The following is a 23,168-nucleotide window of genomic DNA, read 5'->3' as shown; positions in this document are numbered from 1 at the left end:
TCTCTGCTGAAAAAAAATTCTTATTTTTTAAAATAATTGTTTTTCTTTTAATGTTTGTTTAAGGGAGTTTAAAGACATCCTTTCCCAATCCTAGATCAGTAAGTTTTTAACATTTGTTTTGTTAACCTGAAAGTCTTCTTTCTCACAGTTAAAATGGTAATCCATCTGAAGCCCATCTTTGTATGTGGAATTTGGTGGTAATCCAGTTTTATAGTTTATTATTCACTAAAACAATCCATTCTCCCCTAACTTGATTTACTTTGTAATATCCAGGATTCATATATATGCATATCTACCCCTGTTCTGTTCCACTGGTCTATTTGTTATTTTACCAATACCAGTTTTGTTTCAATCATGCAAAATTAATTTTTATTCAATGTAGTATATATTTAAAATACTGTAATTTTAACATGTAACATGTGCAGAAAATTTACTTGTGTGACATTTTGTTTTCTTCTTTGCACCAAATCTTTAAAATCCAGCACGTCCACCTCTCTTATAGCATATGTCAACTTGAGATTCCCACATTTCAAGTGCTCAATAGCGACAATGGCCATGAGTCACTCAGTGGACAGCACAGACCTCAAATGTTTAGATCTTACTCAGTAACTCTTATCTTGCTGGCAGTAGCTCAAATACTAATCCTTCAGAGGAAGCCGCAAGTCTACCAGAAAACTAAGCCTCATTTTTGTTCTTGTATTTTTCTTATAACTATATTCTGTTCAAAACACTTACTATATACTATAAGTTGGGAAGGTTTTTGTCCCCTTGAGCTGCTATAATAAAGTACCTCAGACTATGTGCTTTATAAATAACAGAAATTTATGGCTCACAGTTCTAGAGGCTGGGAAGCCCATGATCAAGACACTAGCTTATCTGCTGTTTGATGAGGGATGGCTATGTTTCTTCACAGGCTGGAAGGTGTAAACAAGCTCCCTCAGGCTTTCTTTTTTCCTTGGTACTGGGAATCAAACTGAAGACCTTGTGCTTGCCAGGCAGTTGCAGCACCACTGAGCTAAATCCCCGGGCCCTCAGGCTTCTTTTTTAAGGCACTAATCCCATTCAAGAGAGCTCTGCCTTCAGGAGCCCAAAGTCACGCCCCCTTTTTTACTTTTCAGTACAATTACTCTGGGGATTAAGGCTTCACATGGGAATTTTGGGGAGACACAAACATCAGAGCACAGTGGTATTCACATGTGATTTGATAAGCAGACATGATTCCTGTGTGATGGTAGGTCACATGATGGTAGAGACCAGGCCTCTCCTGTTCTTTGAGTTCCCAAACCCTGATATAGGAACTGGTCCACAGCACTTTATAACTTTTTACATTTTCCAGTCAATGCATTAAGAAACTTAATTCTTTCCTATTACTCTGTATTTTTCTCTACTGCTCTGTTTTTACTTATATATGCTCCTATATGTTCTGCTGCCATGTAACTTTACCTTCTTATGTTTTCAGATTCAGTTTCCAAGGCAAATCATCTTATTCATATTTCCTATTTAAAATTCTCCAGAAAGAGCATTTGATTGGTTTAGGTCAGTATTTTTCATATTTTGCCAAGGATAAGGTATAATCAGGGACCAAAGTAAAAACACCAGCTCCTAGTCCATTCCCATCTGAAAGGATTTAACAGGTAAGGCTGGGGGGTCTAGGACTCTGAATTTTACCAATTAGAGGAGGTAAGTTTGGGAACCTCTGGATAGTCTTTTCATGAATTCTCAGCCTGTGAGTAGTTGTTTTGATGAGGAAGTCCAGCGCTTATCTTATGAGGTTACTGGGTGAGAAGAACAAAATCTGGCTGTCCCAAGGAGCCTTAAATTCCAGTTATAGCACAACTAATACTCCCACAGCAAAGCTTGCTGGCCCTGCTGAACGGGTTTTACATCATCTTCATCTCATCTTCTCCATGACCCTTCTTGCACATTCCATGAGCACCAAGCATAACTTGCAGGGCACAGGGCTTTCAGAAGCAGAGGGCTTCTCGACACCTGGCAGAGAGGACGCGTTCCAGTGACTGCTCTGGTTGACAATGACATTCAGCCAGACGCAGCGCCCCAAGGCTCCCATCTCCTAGGCGCCACCTGAACAGCTGAGAACCGCAACCAAGGGGTACATCCTCCCAAGGCCCCAACGGACCAGAGGGCAACAGGCCAATACCAGTTTTTATTACTGTGGTTTTGTATTAATATCCAATAAGGAGAAGCTCGTTATTTACCTTTTTGTAAATAAGGCTGTGAATCTATTTTCTAATTAGTATTGCTAGTACAGAAAAATTGTCTTGATTTGTGTTTATAATGAATCAGGACCCCTCACCAAGTTCTTTATTATTATTCATTTCCCTGTTATTTTTCTAGTTGTATGAGCATATAATGACATTTTACAACTTTTGTTATTTCTTTTCTTACATCTTTGTTCAGGAACTCTTTTTAATTGAACATAACGATAACAGTCATTTTTGTCTTCCTCTTGACCTTTAAATGCATTCATTTTCCAGTAAGTAACATGTTTTGTTTTGTTTTTTTAATTTTACTTTTTTTTGGTGGTACTAGAGACTGAACCCAGGGTTTCTCTATCAAGTTACATCCCCAGCCCTTTTTATTTTGAGACAGGGTTTTGCTATTTTGCCCAGGCTGGCCCTGAACTTGTAATCCAACTGCCTTATCCTCTTGAGTAGGGGGTTACAGGCACGTACTACCACACCAGGCTTATTTTTATTTCCTTAAGACAAAGTTTTGTTATGTTGCCCAGACAGACATGAAATTTCTGGATTCAAGTGATCCTTCCTCCTAAGTAGCTGGGACTACAGGCACATACCATCATGTCCAGCTTAGAAGATAACTTTAATAAACTAAGAAAGCTTCTTTCTGTTCCTTGTTAAAAGGTTTCTAAAAATTATACGGAATTATAATGATTGAAGTATCATTTTTCTATTGTATCAATTACACTGAATTAGAATTTCTGTGCTGAATAACATTTGTATTCCTCAGATAAACTTTATTTGCTCGTGATATATTATTCTACTTTTTAAATATCCTGATTCTAGTAAGCAAATATTACTATTTATATCTACATTCATAAACAAAATGAACGTATAATTTCCTTTTCTTGTATTGCCTTATCTGGTTTTGCAGGTTTTCAGTTTCTAATTATTCCCGGAGGGCCACAATATTCTATAATGAATACTCAATACACATTAACTCTAACACTTTAACTCTCTAATAATTACCTCTTCTATAGGAAACAATTAGGTCAGTTTATAAGATATAATAAAAAAGAACAAATCAGAGAACTATGTTGTGTACTTTCTGCAAAGTCATTCAATTCTGAGATTTGGGTAAAATTTTATTTTATTTTATTTTATTTTATTTTATTATTTATTTTATTTTATTTTATTTTATTTTATAGGCAGTACTGGGGATTGAAACCAGAGTCTTGTATATGCTAGGCATACACTTTAAACACTGGGCTATATCCCCAGCTAATTGCGATAAATTTAATCATAAATTCCTTTGAAGCATCAAGACCAACACAAGACTGTAAGCCACTAGTTGAAGGTCACATAGCTAATTACTGGAGAAACTAGAATTTAGCCCTTCTGATTCCTAGTCCTAGTGTTCCTTCAGTTAACAGATCCTAACTCTGCCACCTCTAATTTGATTGGTGATAGATACATCCATGTCAAGAACTAGAAGAAAATCAAAGCTTTCTAAGAAACCCAGGATCATTCTAAGTGCTATGAAGAATAAAATTTTTTGATTAGCTTAAAAATATTTGATATTGATTACTTGTTAACACTTTAATTTAAATCTAGCAGTTAATTCATTTTGTTAGACAAGAATCTGCATTTCAAGTTTTAGCTTTTTTTCTACACTCTACTGTGTAGCCTATAGATCTGTCCTACATGAACTTTAACAACTTACCTTTCCCACAAGCTGTACAATTTCTGCCAGGTCTTCTTCTTCCTGAAGAATTTCCTTAGCTTTGGTCCTCAGAGGAACAAACTCTGTGAAGTGTTTGTCATAGTACTCATCCAAGGCCCGCATGTATTTGCTGTAGCTGATGAGCCAGTTGACCGAGGGGAAGTGCTTCCGTTGAGCTAATTTCTTATCTAAGCCCCAGAACACCTGATATAAAAATAACCCCCCAAAAGAAAACAAATTTAAAAAAATTTTAAGTATATTTGTTCTAAATATGCAATCTTATAATTTACTCGTCAAATTATGCATCTTTTTTGTATATAACAAGTGTGACTGAAAAATAAAACTTACACAAAGTGTTAATTAAAAATATATTCTCTTGGGTCAGGGATTTAGCTCAGTGGTTCCACCACCTACTTCACAAGGACAAGGACCCAAGTTCGAGCCCCAGTAGCCCCCAAAAATATCTATATATCTATATATGTATATTCTCTCATTTTCAAGGTATCATTTATCATCAAATTCAAATTTTATCTGAATTTCCTTAATAGTGTGCCAAATGTGATATAAAAAAAGAAAATTGATATATACATAATTTCAGACAAGGTATCACTATGTAGTCAGGCTGGCCTCAAACCCACAATCCTCTTGCCTGAGCCTTCTGAATGCTGGGATTACAGGCATGTGCCAACAGACCTGGCTTTAAAGAGATACTTTACTTTGATTAAAAACTTTTCAATGTTCTGATCAAATTCAGTTCCTTATGACTAATCTAGTAAGATTTGACATTCATTTTTCTGAGGCAAAACATTCACAGATATTTTATGTATTCCTAATTTTACACCACCTTTCCCCACAATTTAATCCAAGATTCTTTATTTTCTGGTACTGGGGTTTGAACTCAGGACCTTGTGATTGCAAGGCAGGCATAGTGCCACTGAGCTAACTCCCTGGCATTCCCCACAAATTTAAAAATCAAAAAAAATTTTTTTAGCAAATATTGAAGAATTTCAAAGTTGTAAATTTAACCTCTGCCATTTCATGTGATATCAACTTTATTTTTTAACTATACCGGAGTCTAACACACCCTTTATTTAAAAGCCTCTTTTAATGGCCAGGCTGGCTAGTCATCCACTAAATTTCACAATGTGTTTTAAGGAATCAACTGCTTAAGGAAATACTACATTTTCCAGCCTTGTTTTCCTCTAGGTATAGTTAATGGAATGTGAGCCCACGGTCCCAAAAGTGGGTAAGTCCTTTCCACTGTTTCCCCATATCAGCCAGATGCAGATGACCCCGAAGCCAATTAACGGAATGGGCCACAAGACAGCAGAGCTTGCGCCTCTAGCATGATGAATGCAAGAGAGACATTTCCTGACAGGATCATCTGTACTAGATCATACTGTGAGGAGGAATAAATTTCTAGACTTTTGCCAGGTATAGTATTGGGACTATTTGCTTAAAGGACAGCATAACTCTACCTGTATTTTCTAGCTGGATGTATTTCCCACCTATATGTTTACTTTATTATCAACTGGCTATAGATCCAACAAAAAATCAAATGGCATTAAAGGTTCTTGGTGTTCAGGACGTTCCTAAAACACAATTTACCACTGCCTACTCTTTGGTGATTAAATTAAATATATCATGACAATTTACATAATGTTAGAACAGTGGAGGGGACTTAGAAGTTGACTACAGTAGGAAAAGACATACCTGAACAATACCAAGAGTAGCAGATGTAACTGGATCAGAAAAATCACCACCAGGTGGAGAAACTCTAGATAGAAAAATACACATAATCATTAGAAATGCTTAGGAAAAATGTATATGAAAGCCAATTTTTTGGAAACTTAATAATAACAGGCATTAAAATGCTTATGAAAAATACCTATGTGGAAGTCAAATTTCTTTGAAATTTAATGTGAATAACATATTCCTATCACTGAGCTATAACCCCAGCTCTAACTTTTTGATATAAATAACTTTAGAAACGAGTAATACTTGGGAAGAAAAATCATACATAAAATTCTTAAGCAAAAGCCATTACTAAGCTGCAAATAAGAATGACAATTATCTTTACATTTATTTTTTGAGACAGAGTCCTGCTATGTTGCCAAATTAGCTTTGAGAATTCAAGATCCTCCTGTCTTAGCCTCCAAGGTAACTGGAATTACAGGCATGCACCACTGTGCCTGGCTTTAAACATGATGATTATTGAACATTTCCTACTATAAAAAATAAGACCATCTTTATTAGAATCAGTTTCATTATTTCTAATAAAATAAATGAAGCAGGATGGAAGAAAAAGCTCAAGAGAAAGTATGGCTTTACACAATATTTGTGAATCTTTGTTTCTACCATGATATAGTCTCATCTAAGCATGTGTACAATTTTCTAACTTATTCCTAAGATATTATGACTTGGATATAATAAAGTAGTCAAGTCCTATCTGTGGAACCTGAGCATGCAGAGGTGACCAATACATATCCAAAGAGTTCTCTGAAGCTCTGTGGGTAAAACTGGAGTGCAGCCTGATTAAGAACCAGGTTCCTAGAGGAAGTTAAATTATCTCTTTAAAATAAATGATTTTTAGCTCTGTGCAGTGACATTATTGTAGCAAATAAAGTTCATCTGAGGCTCAGTTATTGGTAATTGAAAAAAAGTGACCTTTTTCCTTTGAAAAGTAAATAGTTTGGATGCTTACGCTCCTACAATGCTGACACTCCCTTCTCTTTCAGGATTTCCAAGACACTTCACTCTGCCTGCTCGCTCATAGAAAGAGGCTAGACGGGCACCAAGATATGCAGGATAGCCACTATCTGAAAGATGAAAGCAAATTTTTAAAAAAGGCTCTAAGTCATCCCCGCAATTCTATTAGTCTTGCTTATTGATAAGCAACACAAAGCCTTACCTGCAGGCATTTCAGCTAAGCGACCAGAAATTTCTCTAAGGGCCTCAGCCCATCTGGAGGTAGAGTCAGCCATCATACTGACATGGTAACCCATGTCACGGAAGTATTCTGACAGTGTAATTCCTAAATCGGGAAAAATAACACAAGTTACAATGTTAGAATACACAATCCTAACTTTTTGCCCTCAAGGAAACTTTAAAAAGCACTATGTAGGAAGACTGCAAGCTGCTTGGTTTTGCTTCTTGGGAAGTATCCACTACTTGCATGAGCTTAATATGATTTGTACTGTTTCAAATGAATTCTCAATGTTTCCCTACACCCTTCTTTGATTTTCATTCATTTAGGTGACTTCAGTATTTTGTTACATAGCTAAATGTATCTTCTAGTTTTTGACAATTGAGTTTATATTTCCATGTTTGTGTTTTCTTTGTTTGGTGGTAACTTTTATGAAGAGGAAAAGGTGATATTTATCTGCCATTTTAAACCAAGTCCACTTCATTCTTTAAAATGGCTGCACAATAGTATGCCTTTGTGTGGACGTGGCATATTCTGTAACCAACACAGGCGGGCACTGGCATTTGTTAGTTTTCAACTATCACAAATAGTGAAGCACTAAAATATCCTTGTGCAAGTGTTTTACACCGTTCGTTTTTGTGTGTATGGTTTTTTACATTTTTTTTGTATGCTTGGTTTTCTGCAAGTTTTTTGTGGAGCAAGTTTTTAGACAATTTCTGAGAATTTTTTATGTACTTATGTTGAATTTTTTAAAGAGTGTATGAACTACATTTGGAAATTAATTTCAGATTTAATTATTTCAACAAAGAGTGGGGGGGGGAGTATTTTCCTATGTGAGGTGAGGCCAGACTTTGGCATCAGGTAATTTCAAACATGTAATTGTTTACTGTAATAAATATTTATTTCAAATGGTTAGGGAACTCTATCATTCTGGGCTGGGGCCCAAGCTAAAACGAGCAGCAAGTTCATTAAACATATTTGTTGAGATTTTATGATGGAATGCATTATTTTATTTAAACAAGAAATAAATGGAGAAAGTGTGGCCAAAAGAACATCAGCGAGCATATATTCCATTTTATGGCAAGTGTAATGTTAAATCAAATACTGGTTTGTTTCAGAACAGAATATAAACTTAATAAATCCTAAAGATGTAGAAATAAAAGTATGAAAAGCTGTGAAGAAAGTGGGAGCAAAAATGGAAGAAAATGTATAAACATAGCAATTTTCTTATTTTTTATATCCCAAGTAACACATAATAATTTAAAGCTGATAATTCAAGTTAAATAGGAACAAGTATATTTAAAGAGAGGTCAGTGGCAAAATATATGATAAAAAGGGGTATGTTGTACCCTTTTTATGGCCATTTTCTGGCCAATATAAAATATTGAGACAGTTTTATAAATAGTTTCTGTTCACTTATTTGCAAGATAAAATATGTGTAGTTTTTCTTAAAAGCTAGGAAAATGTGTTTGTATGGAAGTATTTTGGATAAAAGAAATTTTGAGGGAAAGGAAAAGTCTGGCACTACCTTTAAACCTAAGAACAGGTCTTAACTGCTAATGAATTTTATTCTAATTCATAACTCACCAGTATAAATAGAAGCTTCTCTAGCAGCAACAGGCATATTGGAGGTATTGGCTACCAAAGCTGTCCTCTTCATAATTGATTCTACCTTACCATCAACTTCCATAGTGAGCTAGAGGTAAAGAAATCCCTTAGTTATCCTCAATGCTCTAAATGTAACATTATAGTTGCTTTTTTCTTTTTTACAATGTGTCTGTACTTAATCCTCTAATCATTATTCCCAAAGCAATATTTCCCATCACTTCATCTCTCCTGACTGCTCTAGAGTAGATATATAGTAGAAAGTAGATATAATTGCCATTTCATAAATAAAATCTATTATTTTATGGAAGAGGAAACGTTACTATAGTAACCTAGTAGTTCACAAAGGCTATGCAAACTTCATGTACATAAACATTTTGTCTTTCATCTTTCTCCCAATTCTAAATGAAAACTGCAAACTTTCCAATGTTTGACTTTGAAAAATTCAAATGCTCTTTCTTAATGATATAAATTAAATCACAAAATTTGTTTAAACTCTTTAAAAGGTTCTTGACAAATGCGAGCATTGTTCAGACCAACAAAAAGTTGCTAATGAAATTGATATGTAGCATTTTATCTAGAATACAATTTGAAGCTTTCCACATACAGACCTCTGGGAAATCCCGGAGAACTTCAGACATCTCATTTCCTCTTTCACCACATCCTACGTAGATGATCACATCACTGTTAGAATATTTGGACAGAGACTGTGATATTACTGTCTTTCCACAGCCAAAAGCCCCAGGGATAGCAGTTGTCCCTCCCTGTACACACCTAAGCAAACAAACAAAAAAAAGAAGTAGGGATTACTCTACTTGCTAATAAATACTATTACAGGGCCAGGGATTTAGCTCAGTGGTGCCACCACCTGCCTCGCAAGCCTAAGGTTCTGAGTTGAATCCCCAGTACCAACGCCCCCCAAACAAACACAAAATAAATACTATTACATAAAGTAGGTAAGTGAAAATAAATACACATTAAGGAAAAAAATGCACTCTAATCTATATACACACATACAAGATATATAAAAATATAACTGCTTCCTTAGTTTGTACCTATAATAGTGAAGGCTTTCATTGTATTTTTCATCTCTAATAGTTGAAAAGTGAAGATATATTCCATAATGCACCAGCCAAAGAGAGATATGAAAATAAGATAAAGTGATACTAATGATATTCTGAATGCTTATATGTATTAGGTCCTAAAAAGATAATAGAAGAAAACTATAAACTACTTTTGACTTTCCCACTGAGGCAAAAAAAGACCTAGAAAATGTAGAGCTTATTACAGATTGCTCAGGTGTTGAGCCAATTCCCTTTAATCCAGTACTATCTACTGAGTACTTTCTAGGTACTGAAAACTGTGCTTAGAAATGCTGCGGGAGAGACTACAAATAGCCAGTAAGAAAATAATGTTTCTATGGTCACAGAGCTCGAGCTCAGATTTTAGTGAAATAACTGGTGAACCAAGTGGAGATTAGGGTAACATTTAACAGCCACTTTCAAATTTTCCCTAAAAGTGGCAGTGGAGAGTGAAATACTCTTTGGGGAAGGCAAAATGGGTATTTCTCCATGTGTACAAGAGTGTGTTTGAGTGCACACACGTGTGTGTGTGCACGCACGCGCATATGGGGGAGGGAGTCTGAGCAGGAGAAATAAGATGTGATACTAAATGCAATGTCTTTGCAATATTGTGTCATATCATAAAAATTCAGAGAAACACTGCAACTTATAATAGATTTTTTTTTAACAGAAAACTAAATACACATTGAAATTTCTTTTCTCCTTCTGATTTCTCTGAGCTTGAGGCTTAGCCTTAACTACATACATAGCAAGACCGTCTCAAAAAAGACCGTCTCAAAAAATAAACAAGGCGAAAAAATTATTTTCATCTCTAAATCTTTCAGTGCATTTGATAAACTAAGCAAGCATGTCACATTTCTCCTATGGCTCTGCCAAGTCATTTTAACCCGAGGTATGATGGGACTGGGTGTGTCCCGCTTTGGAAATTCGACAATTCAATGTAAAAAGTGCTGTCACAGAGAGCTGTGGAAGTAAATCAGGAAAGGGTGCAGTTTGATGTGGACGGGAGTGTGATTAGTAGATTCTTCCTGAAAGCAGACAGACCTGAAAAGAAACAGAAATAACAATCCACACAGAGGGTACAGCATACGCAAAGGTCCATGGACAAGATACCACTACTTGAGAAATTAAAAGGGTTTCCTTATGCCTGGAAGGAGACATTTAGGACACACTTAGGCACTCAAGTGGCTGAGATAATGCTAGAAAGTAGGCAAAAACCAGATCATGGGTGGCTTTAAAAGAAGTTAACGATTATGTGAAAAGGGTTTCAAGTAAAACAGTGGAGAATCAGATATGTGCTCTAGATGGACTACTATGTTATACGGACAAAAAGACTGGCGACAGGAAAGCTAGATAAATGTGAAGATTATTACAGGAATTACAGTGAGCCTTAATTAGGGCCAAGGAGTGAGGATTAGGTATATGACAATCAAATCAACCCTTGAGAAGAGTCACAGATTTTAAATTAGGGATCCAAGAGATAGATGATATTGACATTTGTGGAGACAGGCAACAAACAAAAGGAGAAGGACATGGTAATTAAGATGACTTTAGCTTTGAATTGAAAATTGAAAGTGGTTAAGTGAGTCTGGAGCTCAGGAGAGACCTGGGACAAAGATATAGATGGGAGTCGAAACACATAAATATTTAGTCAAGTTGGTAAGTAGCCATCCAAAGAAAGGCAAGACAGAATGGAGGCAGAGAGTTCTTACAAGCAGGAAAAACCCTGAGAAACACCACAACTTAAGGAAAAAGTTTATAACAGAATGAGAACTTGTAGACAGAAGCCACTAGAAAAAACAAAGAGGGTGCTTCGAGGAAAGAGTGGAATTCAATATTCAAAGTTTCAGGAATTAATACTGAAATTAACGTCCTGAACTGATGAAGTACAGGAGTGACTGATGATATCACTGAGAGTAGTTCAAGAGTGGGGTAAAGCCAAGGGCAGAGTACAGTGAATTATAGTGGAAGTGAACATAATAACATACTGTTTCAAGAGATTTAGCTATAAAGATACAGAAAAAAATAGTGAAAGATAGGAAGGGATAGAGGCCTGATTTTTTTTTTATGATAGGAGAGGATGGGAAAATAACACAGACAGAAGTCCTTGGGGAGACAAAAAATGGGATAAGCTCCAGAAAAGAAAGGAAAAGATGAATGGGAATGTGTATTAAATAATTCTCCAGGAACTGAAGGAATTCTCATTATTTAAGTCTCCAAATTTTTTCTGTGAAAGATCTAGCATGATTACTTGTAGAGAAAGGGGAACAAAAAAGGTAGAGTTGAAGATCTTAGGCAACTGGAGCAGTTTGAAAGAGCTGCTCAGGAAAACAGAAGAATCATAACCAGGGAACTACAGAAGGATTAACTTACAGAGTAATGAGGCTAGATAGCAATTTGTACTGATTGTTGGATTTTCTCAGAAGCCTGTGTGTACAGTTAAGGAGAAGGAAATAGCTGGAGTAATTTATATTTGGAATTTTGCCAGATGGGTGTGACAGAATGCAGAGGAACAAGAAAATTTACTCTACTACAGGTAAATAATCATAGGAATAATAAGACCGTGGGGTCTAAGCTCAATAGTGAAGGATAAGCTAACAGGAGGTACTGACTATTAAGGAAATGTGCAAGGATGGAGGTCTTAATGAGACACTAACAGCAAGAACAACTCAGAGAGAATCTTGAAAGTTAAGAGACTACATCAAGAGTACACAGATGGGCTGGATGTGACTCAGTGGTGAAGCATGTGTGAAGCTCAATAAAGTACATGGGTTTGGTGATAAGAGGTTGATGGAGATCCTGCCTCACACCTTCAGTCTTTTCTATATATTAAATGATGGAGCTGTTTGTTGAAAACACAATAGGACACAACGAAGCCTGAGATTTAAAGAGAAACAAGGATGATCTTAAGCGGTCAAAGAAAATGGAGACTATAGAAGAGCAGACTATAAATTAAGAAAGACTTTTAGCACCATACAAAACCCACTGGATTTTAGAAGTCAACTTACAGTAACAAATAACAATTTATTCTTGGATAACTTAAAACAGTTACATTATTCTGGCACAGTACTCTTCTTCTGGAAACTATTTTTTAAAGAAAATTTTAGAAATAATGCTTCTCGTTTACCTCTGTGGAAAAACATCTCCAATTGGTTTGGCTTGATAACAAACACTAGCAATGAATAACTATATTTAATTCACTATTACTCCCTAACTAAAATTTAAGAATATATTACACAGCATGCAGAACATTAACCTACGATGATAATGAGAAGATAAACACATATAATGACTAGGAAAAACAGTGGGATACATCACAAACTTACGGAAAAAGGGCATCCAAGACTCGCTGGCCAGTCAGCAAAGGATGGTTGGCTGGCAGCTTCTCGGTGACAGGCCGAACTTGACGGACAGGCCATACTTGGACCATGTTGAACTTCTCCTTTACGCCTTCAAATTCAAGCTCCAAGACTACATCCTGTAAAAAGAAAGGAGGATTCTGAGCATTGTCAAATTTGTGATGTTTCTTCCGTCAAAATTTAAGGAACCCCAGAGGTGGTATATATAGACATTAGAAAGGAGATTTACACATTTAATTGTGAATATTTATATGGTCTTGATATAAAATCAGGTGTTTTGATGATTTAAAAAAATTTACTGGAGTCTTCTAGAAAGGAATATATCAAACAATAGAGAAAATTAATTAAACCATGTGTAAATAAGTAGTAAGGTCTAAAAGAAAACACCAAGATGCTCCTGGGCCTAAAGAGGAGTAAAAATTTCTTATTTACTTTCCAATTTCTGTTTTATTTACTTTATTATACTGATCTTATACTACTATAAGGAAAAATACCTGCTAAAAGCCTCCAAATATTTAAAATAGTTAAAAGTCTTTATCTAAATGAAACATTTATAAAAGCAAGAGTAATGAGTAGTATGATAACATCTGTAAATACTGAATTCCAAAGTTCATGGCCCTATAGAAATCTGTAATTTTGTTGACATGAATTTGAATTATCTGCTTTTGGGTGGTTCCTGTATTTGGAATGAGTGTGTTTCTAAGCTAATAAGTCTAGATGATTGTTCAAAACTATCAATCCTCTAAAGATGTGGTTTTTTTCTACAAAATGGAATACTACTCAGCCATAAAGAATGAGAAATTAAGAGTCATTCATAGGAAAATGATGCATATTGAGGATATACTCTTAAGTGAAATAAATAAGTCACATGTGTAAATACCGAATAGTTTCTCTGGTGTGAAAAACTATAATTGTACATAAGATCCTAATGGTACAATTGACAATGTAAAATAGGAAGAAAAGGGCTAAAGGTGTAGGGGAAGTGAGAGGGGTAGGGGAAAGGAAATAAGGGAAAAGAAAAGAAGGAAAAATTGGAAATAAAGTATTTGCAAATAGGCAAGGGAGGAGGTGGTGAAGGGAGGGCAAGGGGGAAAAAATGAGAGCCAAGACCTGTGATATAAAGGTACAAGATCCCAGTGATGAATGTAACTGTACTGTATACCTAAAATGTACCAATAAATTCAATGAGAAAAAATAATTCAATCCTCACACAAACTCTTAATGTCCTCTATATGTTGTAGATCACAGACTTCTGTGAAAAGACTTAAAAATGCTCTCTTATCACATCTGATGTGGAGGAAATCATGTCCCCTCAATGCCATAAAAATTAATATGAGTCAATTATGTATTACCATATATAACTATAAGTACAATTAAAGGACTAAGTTACCCAAAGTAAGAATTCATATAATGCATTATACAATTAATGATATGAATACTGATTGACAATAAAAATCCAGGTTTATTCATTCCATGCTGATAGCATGATGCCGGGCGAGGTGGCACACGCCTGTAATCCCAGCACTTGGGAGGCTGAGGATAGTGAATTCCAGGTCAATTTCAACTATATAGGGAGATCCTGCCTCAAAACACCAAAATAAATAAATAAATAAAGAATAAATGAATGAATGTATGTACGTAGCATTAGTTAATAATGCAGGGAAATGCCATACTTCTTAATTTGCACTCTCAAGTCCAAGTCAAAATAAAAATATCCTCACAAAATAATGTAAGGCTGGGGATGTTGTTCAGCAGTACAGCACTTGCCTGGCATATGCAAGATTTTGGGGCCAATTCCCAGCAACACACACACACACACACACACACACACACACAGATATGTTTAAAACATATATTAAATATTTTATTTAGGGCACTGAAACCATGCAACTATCATATATAAATAGGGGCAGTCTATGTTATTTTAAAAGATACTTACAGAGGCATCATAATTCCCAGGTGGAGCAATGTAAGTCACAGTCCCTCTATTTCTTGGAGGTAACATGATTTTGTGTTTGATGAGTGAATTCTCATTCACAATTGCATAAATATCTCCACCAGTGATGTGACTGCCAACCTAGAAATCAAATGCATTTACCTGTTCAATGTTCAAATAAACCTAAAGTAGATTCAACCTTGTTGCTATCATTTAAATCACTTGTCTCCAAAGTCTTTGTAAATAGGGGAGGGTGGAGAGGGTGAAGGGAGGGCAGGGGTATGGGGAAAAAATGAGAACCAAGATCTGTCATGTAAAGGTACAAGATCCTAGTGATGAATGTAACTGTACTGTATACTTAAAAAGTACCAATAAACTCAATAAGATTAAAAAAATCATTGGTCTCACTTATTAATAAAATACGCTGGTTCCATAATCTTTCTAGTGTATTTAAGGAAAAACTGACTATGCTTTTATAGCCTACTTTTATTTGGGTTAAAAGTACTAAGTGTTCACTAAATATTCATTTCACATTCTTTTGCAAAGGTTAGAAACTTCTGATCATACAGACATACCCGTAAGTTTTTGCATGGTGTAAAATCCCACTTGATATCTCTGCTAAGGGCAGACACATTTACTCCTCTTGGGATGTAGATACTTTGGGTTTGACTGCTGATATCTGACAAAGGCCTTTGAATGCCATCAAAAATGGCTCCCATAATGCCAGGACCAAGCTCTACCGAAAGGGGTTTACCAGTACGGAGTACAGGGTCTCCAACAGACACACCAGCTAGAAAGTGGTTGAGGAAAACTCACTCTGAAAGTTGAAAGATATTAATAATAGGATATATCACAGTTCAAAAGGGAAATAAGCTAAAACAGAGCCTCCCAAACTTTTTTGCTTTATAGCAATCTTAGTGTTTCAGTAATATTTTCAGTGCATGGAATAATATACCTAATAATTCCAATTCTTAAATAGTTCTGTCCACACTACTTAATGAGTATATACACACGCTAACACAACTGAGAAGCAATGAAAGAATACACATAAATTGAAAGGAAAAAGCATATTTATTTTATTCTTCACCGCAATTATTATGAACAGAACATAAATGCTTATTGGGCACTGCATAATTTTCAAATCTTACAATCACACAGAAACTTCTTTCACATTGATTCAGTTTTTGAATTTTAGCTTAGCAAACACTGAAAAGTCAGCTTTGCAAACATGATACCATTGACAAAAACTGTTTATTAACTCAAGGAACTAATGTCTGACAAGATCTATCTGATTAACTTCAAAAATTTAAAACATCCTTGGCACTACATGAGTTTGCTAGAGAAGCCCAGGGTGGTTTTGTAGTTTGGGAACCACAGGGCTAAAAATAGAAGCAAAAACCTCTTATTAATTCATCATTTCAGACATACTACTGAAGAACAGAAGTCTCCTAAAAATGACAGTAGTACCTGGACAAAAACTTTTACAATACCAAGATCTAAGGAAAAAGCCAAGCATGGTAGTGCATGCTAGTAATCTCAACACTCTGGGAGGCTGAGGCGGGAAGATCACAAGTTTGAATCCAACGCGACAACTTAGTGATATTCTGTCTCAAAATTAAAATTTTAAAAAGGCTAGGGATACAGCTTGGTGAGGAGGCCCTGGGTTGATTTCCTAGTCACACTCACACACACACACACACACACACACACACACACACACATCTAAGAAAAAGATCTTTGAAAAGGAAACAATAAAATCTGAAAATAAGCATAGGAATTCTACCTTGTTCTCTAATATTCGCTGTCAGGAGTAAAAACCAGTACAACTTTTACAGAAAGCAATTTAGCACTATCTATCAAAATTAAAAATGAATAAACTTTGACCTAGGAATTTAGCTTCTGAAAATTTACACGGTAGCAGTGCTGATATAAAAGATGAAAAGCACTCAAAATTAAAATTTCTACATTAAGAGATTAACTAATTATGAAAACCCATATGATAGAATTCTATGTAGCCAGTAAAAAAAGGAACAGCAGCATATATAAATTGCTCTAGAATGATTTCCAAAACATGTGCTTTTACTCCCCAATATCTGAATATGAAATTTTTAAACCTACAAAGTTGAGATTTTTCAGTGAATTCTCTACATTCTACCATTAACATTTTATCATGTATCTACCCTTCTTCTGAAATATATAAAAATATATATACATATAAAATAACACGATAGTTACGCAAGCATGGTAGCTAATTTATGTTTAAAAGTGAATTTAAAAATATTTTTTGCAGTACTAGGGATTGAGTCTAGTGCCTTTTCCCTGACCCATATCTCCAGGCCTTTTTATTTTGAGACAAGGACTCACTACATTGCTAAATTGCCCAGATTGGGCTCTAATTTGAGATCTTCCTACCTATACCTCCCAGAGTACTGGGATTAGAGGAGAGCACTGACATGCCCAGCTTAAAAGGCAATATTCTAATAATCAAACAGTAAGGACTTCCTTGTGCTAAAGCTGTAATATGTAACAGTGCTATTCATTAGACTAGAGTAGTGACTAATTGTAGACATTATTTTAAATAGATATGATTGGAGAATTTTAGTAATATTAATCAATATTCCATTTAGACTACTAGTATTACAATATGTGTCCAATAAAAAAAGTTTCCAACTAGACCCTTTTGAAGTTTGTGAATTACTAAAAACATTAAATTAAGGGCAATGAAAATTCAGAATATATACTAATTTCTTAAAATAAGAATACTAATCCCTAGTGTACTTTTTTCCTTTCTTCAGTTACTCCAGTATAAATCAGGTCTCTACCAGACATCTATATTTCATACTTCTAACATCCCTGGTTGATGCTCTATTTACCTTTGGCTTAAATCCTTAAATTTTAACACAGAGAAAGCAGCAGGAAACTGAACCAAAAAGGATACAGGTTTCTTCGTACACCTGAATAGTAGCCATATCACCTTCCAACCGAATAATCTCTCCAACCAACTCACTGTGGCCCACTCTCACCAGCTCATACATGGCTGCACCTGCCATGTCACATGCTGTAACAACTTAAAGGACAAAAGATTACTTTAATGGTTTAAGACTCAAGTGCTCTGTGAAGAGTTGTAGATATTTTAAAACTCCAATAAATCCAATAATATGCCTTCTTTCATATATTCAAAAAAGATAAAACTCTTACTATAGTTTCACATTAAGATATATTTTAGTACATGATATAAATTGTATAAACAAGGGCTAGGGATGTAGCTCAGTGGTGCCATGCCTGCCTGGTAAGCACAACGTCCTGCATTTCTCAGGACCAGAAAAAAAAAAAAAAAGTACCAGTAAATTGATAAACAAAATAATTTATTAGGCTAAAGGTTATTAATTTGCTTAACACACGTGAAGGTTATTTTCAGTGTTTGAAGTTCTGTATCTGATAGTATTGACACATTGTCAGATCGACCCAGGTTACTATAATACATGTAATGATGGGTTTTGGAATAATAAAAAACTTTAAAATTAGCTTTAGAATACTACCCAATTATCACTTTACTATGTTATGACCATTTCCACTTAGCGATAATACTTAAAGTAACATCTTTACTTTGGAATACCTTAAACCAGTGGTATTTAAAACTTTTCTGGGATACATAACCTTTTCGATAAACTAATGATAGGGTCTACAAAGGAAGATTCACACACTGCATCTAGGCATTTAAAAAATTTTTACAGAACAGTGAAAATGTACAACCAGAAACTACCACTGAGGAAATACCAAATAAGAACCTCTATTTCTTATAAATACTGAGACAGGATGAAAACTTATGACTGGACTGTGTTGCTTTGTAAGCAAAAATTACTTCTCTGTGAAGAAGGGAAGGTTGCCACTTTTTTAGAAATGCGGAAAAATAGATACAACTAAGTACAACTATATAATAGGCAATACAGTATTTCAAGGGAATTTAATTTATTGATATTGAATTAAACTGTTATAAAAATGAAGATTTATTCATTTCTTAAATGTTTAGTTCTATATCTACTGTATAAAAATTGTTACACTGAAATATCGCAGATAAAAAAACTTTAAAATCATATATGGTAAGCAAAAAATTGATGTCATTTCGTTTCTCTACTATTAAGTAGTTAAGAATTAAAAGTTGGTTCCAGAAGTTTACTACAGATTTCTGTGGAATAGTTTCACCTATACTCTTCAGTGTTGTTCTCTAGCCTTTTCTCTGCAAGTTCCTGTTTAGCCTACCTGTCCTAAAGATCTTTATGATCAAAGGGGAAAATTATTTCTCTGAATGGCAAAAAAGATTTTAAATAGTGGCATTAATAAAATATATAACCTTTGTATTACTTGCTAAGGAGTTCAAGCTCAAACACCAAGCTCTTGGGAAAGAAGAAAAAGACATAATGATAGCCTTCATTTGTCTAAGCATCAAAAAAATACCATCACTTCCTCTGTGACTAGAGAAAAAAGACTGTAAAGCGAGACTGATAAAGACAAGAAAAAATGAATTTTCATAGCAGTAACAATAATAAATCAATGGGGGCTGGGCATTTAGCTCAGTGGTACTGCACCTGCCTCCAAAATGGAAGGTCCTGCTGAGTTTGATCCCTGGTTCGGGGGTGGGGGTGGAGATCAACGAGCAAGTTTTACCGAGAGAAACTGTGAATTGTGTTTTGCTGTGGGAATGCTCAGGAACAAAATGAACACTGAAATGAGATTTAGTATTTGAAACACAGAACTCCAAGTTTTGGCAGAGTAGACAGAAAGTTTAACATCACTTTCCACTGTTAGTATGTATTAGGTCAGAAGATTTTCGGGTAGCTAGTTATGTGATACTGTACCTGAAGCTGCCATTCAGAAGGATTTATAAATGTAAAGAGCAGAAGAAACACTTTGAAGACAACTGCTGAAGTTCAAAGCACATTGATATTAACTGAATAACTATTTTCTGTAAAGTATTACATGTTAAATTTTTTTCATCTCAAATTTAACAAAAAATTAATAGATATAGGTAAAATACTAAGCACTAATACATCTGTATAAGATAAAAAGTATATCACAAAGTAGCACCTCAATAACTAGAAAATTTACATGAGCAATGCTAGATGAACCCTTAGGATGGAGATCATAAGTGACAATGAGACCTTTTAAGGGTAATAATTTATGTATGTGAACATAAACCTGTGTATTTCTATCAAAAGCACCTTGAAAAGACAATTACATTTAAGAATCTTTATTCTTGAGATGATTATGAATTACTTACCAGGTCCTGAGACCCCATGCACATAACCAAATGTGCTTTCTTTCTCTTCATCAAGTATCTTGGGTAGTTTAGAGAAATCCATCATGTTAATTTACCTATGGTTTTAAAAAAAAGAAAGAAAAAAAGATTTTAAAATTAAGTTAGAATTATAAATCCTAAAACTTAAAAATTTAGTTATAATCCTAAAAGAAAAGAATCAATACTAAGTACCCAACTTTAATTTTTGGTTTACTGTTTTAGTTACTATACCTTTTCAAAGTAAAATGAAATACCACATTCTTAAATTTTTGTCAAATACCAAGCAGTATAGCAAAAAAGACTTTTTTCAAATGACCAAACCAGCCCTACAAAACCCTCTTCTTCCCAATTACCTCTCTGACTTCCTGTTCGACTACTCTTAATCATTCCACATACACACTGAACTCTGTCACTTCGCCAAACACAGCTACATTATTCATATAGGTTGTTCCCTCTGCCTGGTCTTTATTTCAACATCACTATCTTCATGAGATTGCTCTGCCCTTATATTTAAATCATGACATACTTTTCTCCTTGACTCTTTTATTTTTTTATCACAGTACATTTTACAATGTAACAAATTATATATTTTACACTTCAAATAATTTTTATGGAGCTGGGGATGTAGTTCAATAGTAGAGTACTTGCCTAGCATACAAAAGGTTGTGGGTTTGCTCTCTAGCATCAAAAATATGACAAAAAGAAAGTTTTTTATTATCTATCTTTAAAACCTATCTGGAGCATTTTTTCAATCTTTATTTTAGAAGAGCACAAAATAGCTTTAAGAACATTCAGTTCAACCTCTAAAACTATATAAACTACTGAAGTGCAAACAGAAAATTGGCAATAGATTCTAGGAAAGAAAGCCTATTTTTATTTTTGGCCTAAATAATGATTTAATAAGGGAGATAAAATGCATGTATGTATAAAAATAACTAAATAATGTCCCAACACAACCATAAAGTTAACAGTCTTAGAATACTAAATGATAAAGTGCTAAATTCTGTACTTATTTAAATAAAGTTCAAAGATTACAGTGTTTAGGAAGACACTTTTGGAAGTGTCTGGTTTAGGAAGCCAGGTTTTGCTGGCTTTCAACTATACAGTAAAGCAAAATTACTGAAGTGTTCATTCAACTGAGGTATAAACACTTTGGAAACAGAAGAAAAATAGACAAAACTGGAGGAGAATGGAGAAGTATAGATTGATGTGGATGAACCATATATAGTGAAGAGATGGCTTGAAAGTAAATTATGAGGATAGTTAAGTCCAGATATAAAGAATACAGAAAGGAAAAGCAAATTCTGAGCTTTGGGAATTAACTGAGGCAAGACTGAGGAGTGTTTTTCAGTCTCTTTTGGAGCCATTGAAGGATTATAATATATTCCAAGGAAAACCATTTGTAATCCAATAGATAAAATATCAAAATATTGGGAGGGCAGTGTACAATGAAGACAGTAACAGTAAAGTTCTGGTTTGCTTTAATTAGTGCTATCAGATATTGATACTAGACAGGTTTACAGGGAAGGACTGAAGGATTACAGGCCAAATATGGAAACAGTAAAAAGATGAGTAGTAGCCAGGCATGCTGGCACATGCCCACAACTGCAACATCCTGGGAGGCTGCACAAAGTCTGCAAATTCAACTCAACCCAGGCAACTTACTGCCCTATCTTAAAAGGGGAGGGTGGTGGATCAGTGCAAAGGCCCTGGGTTCAATCCATTTCACAAAATCAAAAGCAATCAATCACTCAATCAATGGCTACCGGAGGTTATGAGGGAGGGATAAATAGGGTTTTTAGAGCAGTTAAATTGTATGCTACTATAATGGTCGGTACATGTCATTAAATATTTATCCAAGTTCACAAGATGCTCAAAAATAAACTAATATAAACTATAAACTTAGAATAATAACAATGTAGTTTTCATTAGTTTTAACAAACATACTACTCAGCAAGATAATCTTGGTTGAGGTGGGACTACACATGTGAGGGCATATGGAAAATTTCTGTACCTTCAACATTGCTGTGAGCCTAAAACTGCTCTAAAAAAGACCCTCTGTTTTTATAAAAAGTAACAGTCAAGAGGGAAAACAAAGAGTATAACCAAAGAGAGATATAAGAAGACTTACAAGTGACCAGAATAAGATCAGAGACAAAAGAAAATTGTGAAGAACACAGAGATGGCATCGATGCTAAGGCAGAGACAGCTTCAGGCTAGTAGTTTGTTGATTACTTATATTCGAAATGAATTAGAAAAAAAAATAAGCCAAATACTACAGTTATCAATGTTTTAGTAAAGGAAACAAAGATTTTAGGTATCCTCAATAAGAATGTTAAGTTGGAAGGTCAAAGAAGGAAGTAGAAATTGGTTCATTAGATTAAAAAGTAACAGTCAAGAGGGAAAACAAAGAGTATAACCAAAGAGAGATATAAGAAGACTTACAAGTGACCAGAATAAGATCAGAGACAAAAGAAAATTGTGAAGAACACAGAGATGGCATCGATGCTAAGGCAGAGACAGCTTCAGGCTAGTAGTTTGTTGATTACTTATATTCGAAATGAATTAGAAAAAAAATAAGCCAAATACTACAGTTATCAATGTTACAGTAAAGGAAACAAAGATTTTAGGTATCCTCAATAAGAATGTTAAGTTGGAAGGTCAAAGAAGGAAGTAGAAATTGGTTCATTAGATTTTTTGGCTTCTCAAAGATGAAGACACTGAGTAAGAATAAATATGGGATTGAAAAAGACTAGACGAGACAGATCAATTTTCTAGAAACTACTAGAAATAATAGGGAAAAAAGAACAAAATCTGAAGAAAAATATGTTGTTAGGAAATGAGTTTGGGCAGTCTTCAAAGAAGTAGTAAACAAGCTAATGAGATTGAATTTCAGTCTTCAGAAAATCAAATATTTTCAAAGTCAGAGGAGCACTTGATAACCAATCATACTGTTTAACTTCCTCCTCCCTAATGTGGATATTTCCTTTATTTCATTCATGATGCATGGTCATCTGCCTATTAAAGTGAAAACAGCATGAGA

At 34.8% G+C, this 23,168-nt stretch overlaps 1 protein-coding gene across 2 annotated transcripts in view; it reads right to left on the bottom strand.

The window, feature by feature from the left end:
* Atp6v1a (ATPase H+ transporting V1 subunit A) overlaps positions 1 to 23,168 on the bottom strand; it is a 51,860-nt gene that overhangs the window by 9,431 nt on the left and 19,261 nt on the right. For both annotated transcript variants that reach the window (XM_033767989.1, XM_010630089.2), the window contains 11 exons: positions 20,108 to 20,202; positions 17,768 to 17,896; positions 15,405 to 15,619; positions 14,833 to 14,970; positions 12,861 to 13,012; positions 9,064 to 9,226; positions 8,435 to 8,543; positions 6,833 to 6,955; positions 6,626 to 6,740; positions 5,635 to 5,698; positions 3,922 to 4,125 (listed from right to left, as the gene is read on the bottom strand). In XM_033767989.1, coding sequence (XP_033623880.1) covers positions 3,922 to 4,125; positions 5,635 to 5,698; positions 6,626 to 6,740; positions 6,833 to 6,955; positions 8,435 to 8,543; positions 9,064 to 9,226; positions 12,861 to 13,012; positions 14,833 to 14,970; positions 15,405 to 15,619; positions 17,768 to 17,896; positions 20,108 to 20,192 — 1,497 coding nt within the window. In that variant the 5' untranslated portion in view covers positions 20,193 to 20,202. The remainder of the gene's footprint in view (positions 1 to 3,921; positions 4,126 to 5,634; positions 5,699 to 6,625; positions 6,741 to 6,832; positions 6,956 to 8,434; positions 8,544 to 9,063; positions 9,227 to 12,860; positions 13,013 to 14,832; positions 14,971 to 15,404; positions 15,620 to 17,767; positions 17,897 to 20,107; positions 20,203 to 23,168) is intronic.

This window comes from Fukomys damarensis, unplaced genomic scaffold (assembly GCF_012274545.1).
Source record: "Fukomys damarensis isolate Sample0158 unplaced genomic scaffold, DMR_v1.0_HiC HiC_scaffold_24, whole genome shotgun sequence".
In the NCBI taxonomy this organism is placed as follows: domain Eukaryota; kingdom Metazoa; phylum Chordata; class Mammalia; order Rodentia; family Bathyergidae; genus Fukomys; species Fukomys damarensis.
The sequence above is the reverse complement of the archived record's forward strand: the minus strand, read 5'-3'. Positions and strand labels throughout refer to the sequence as shown.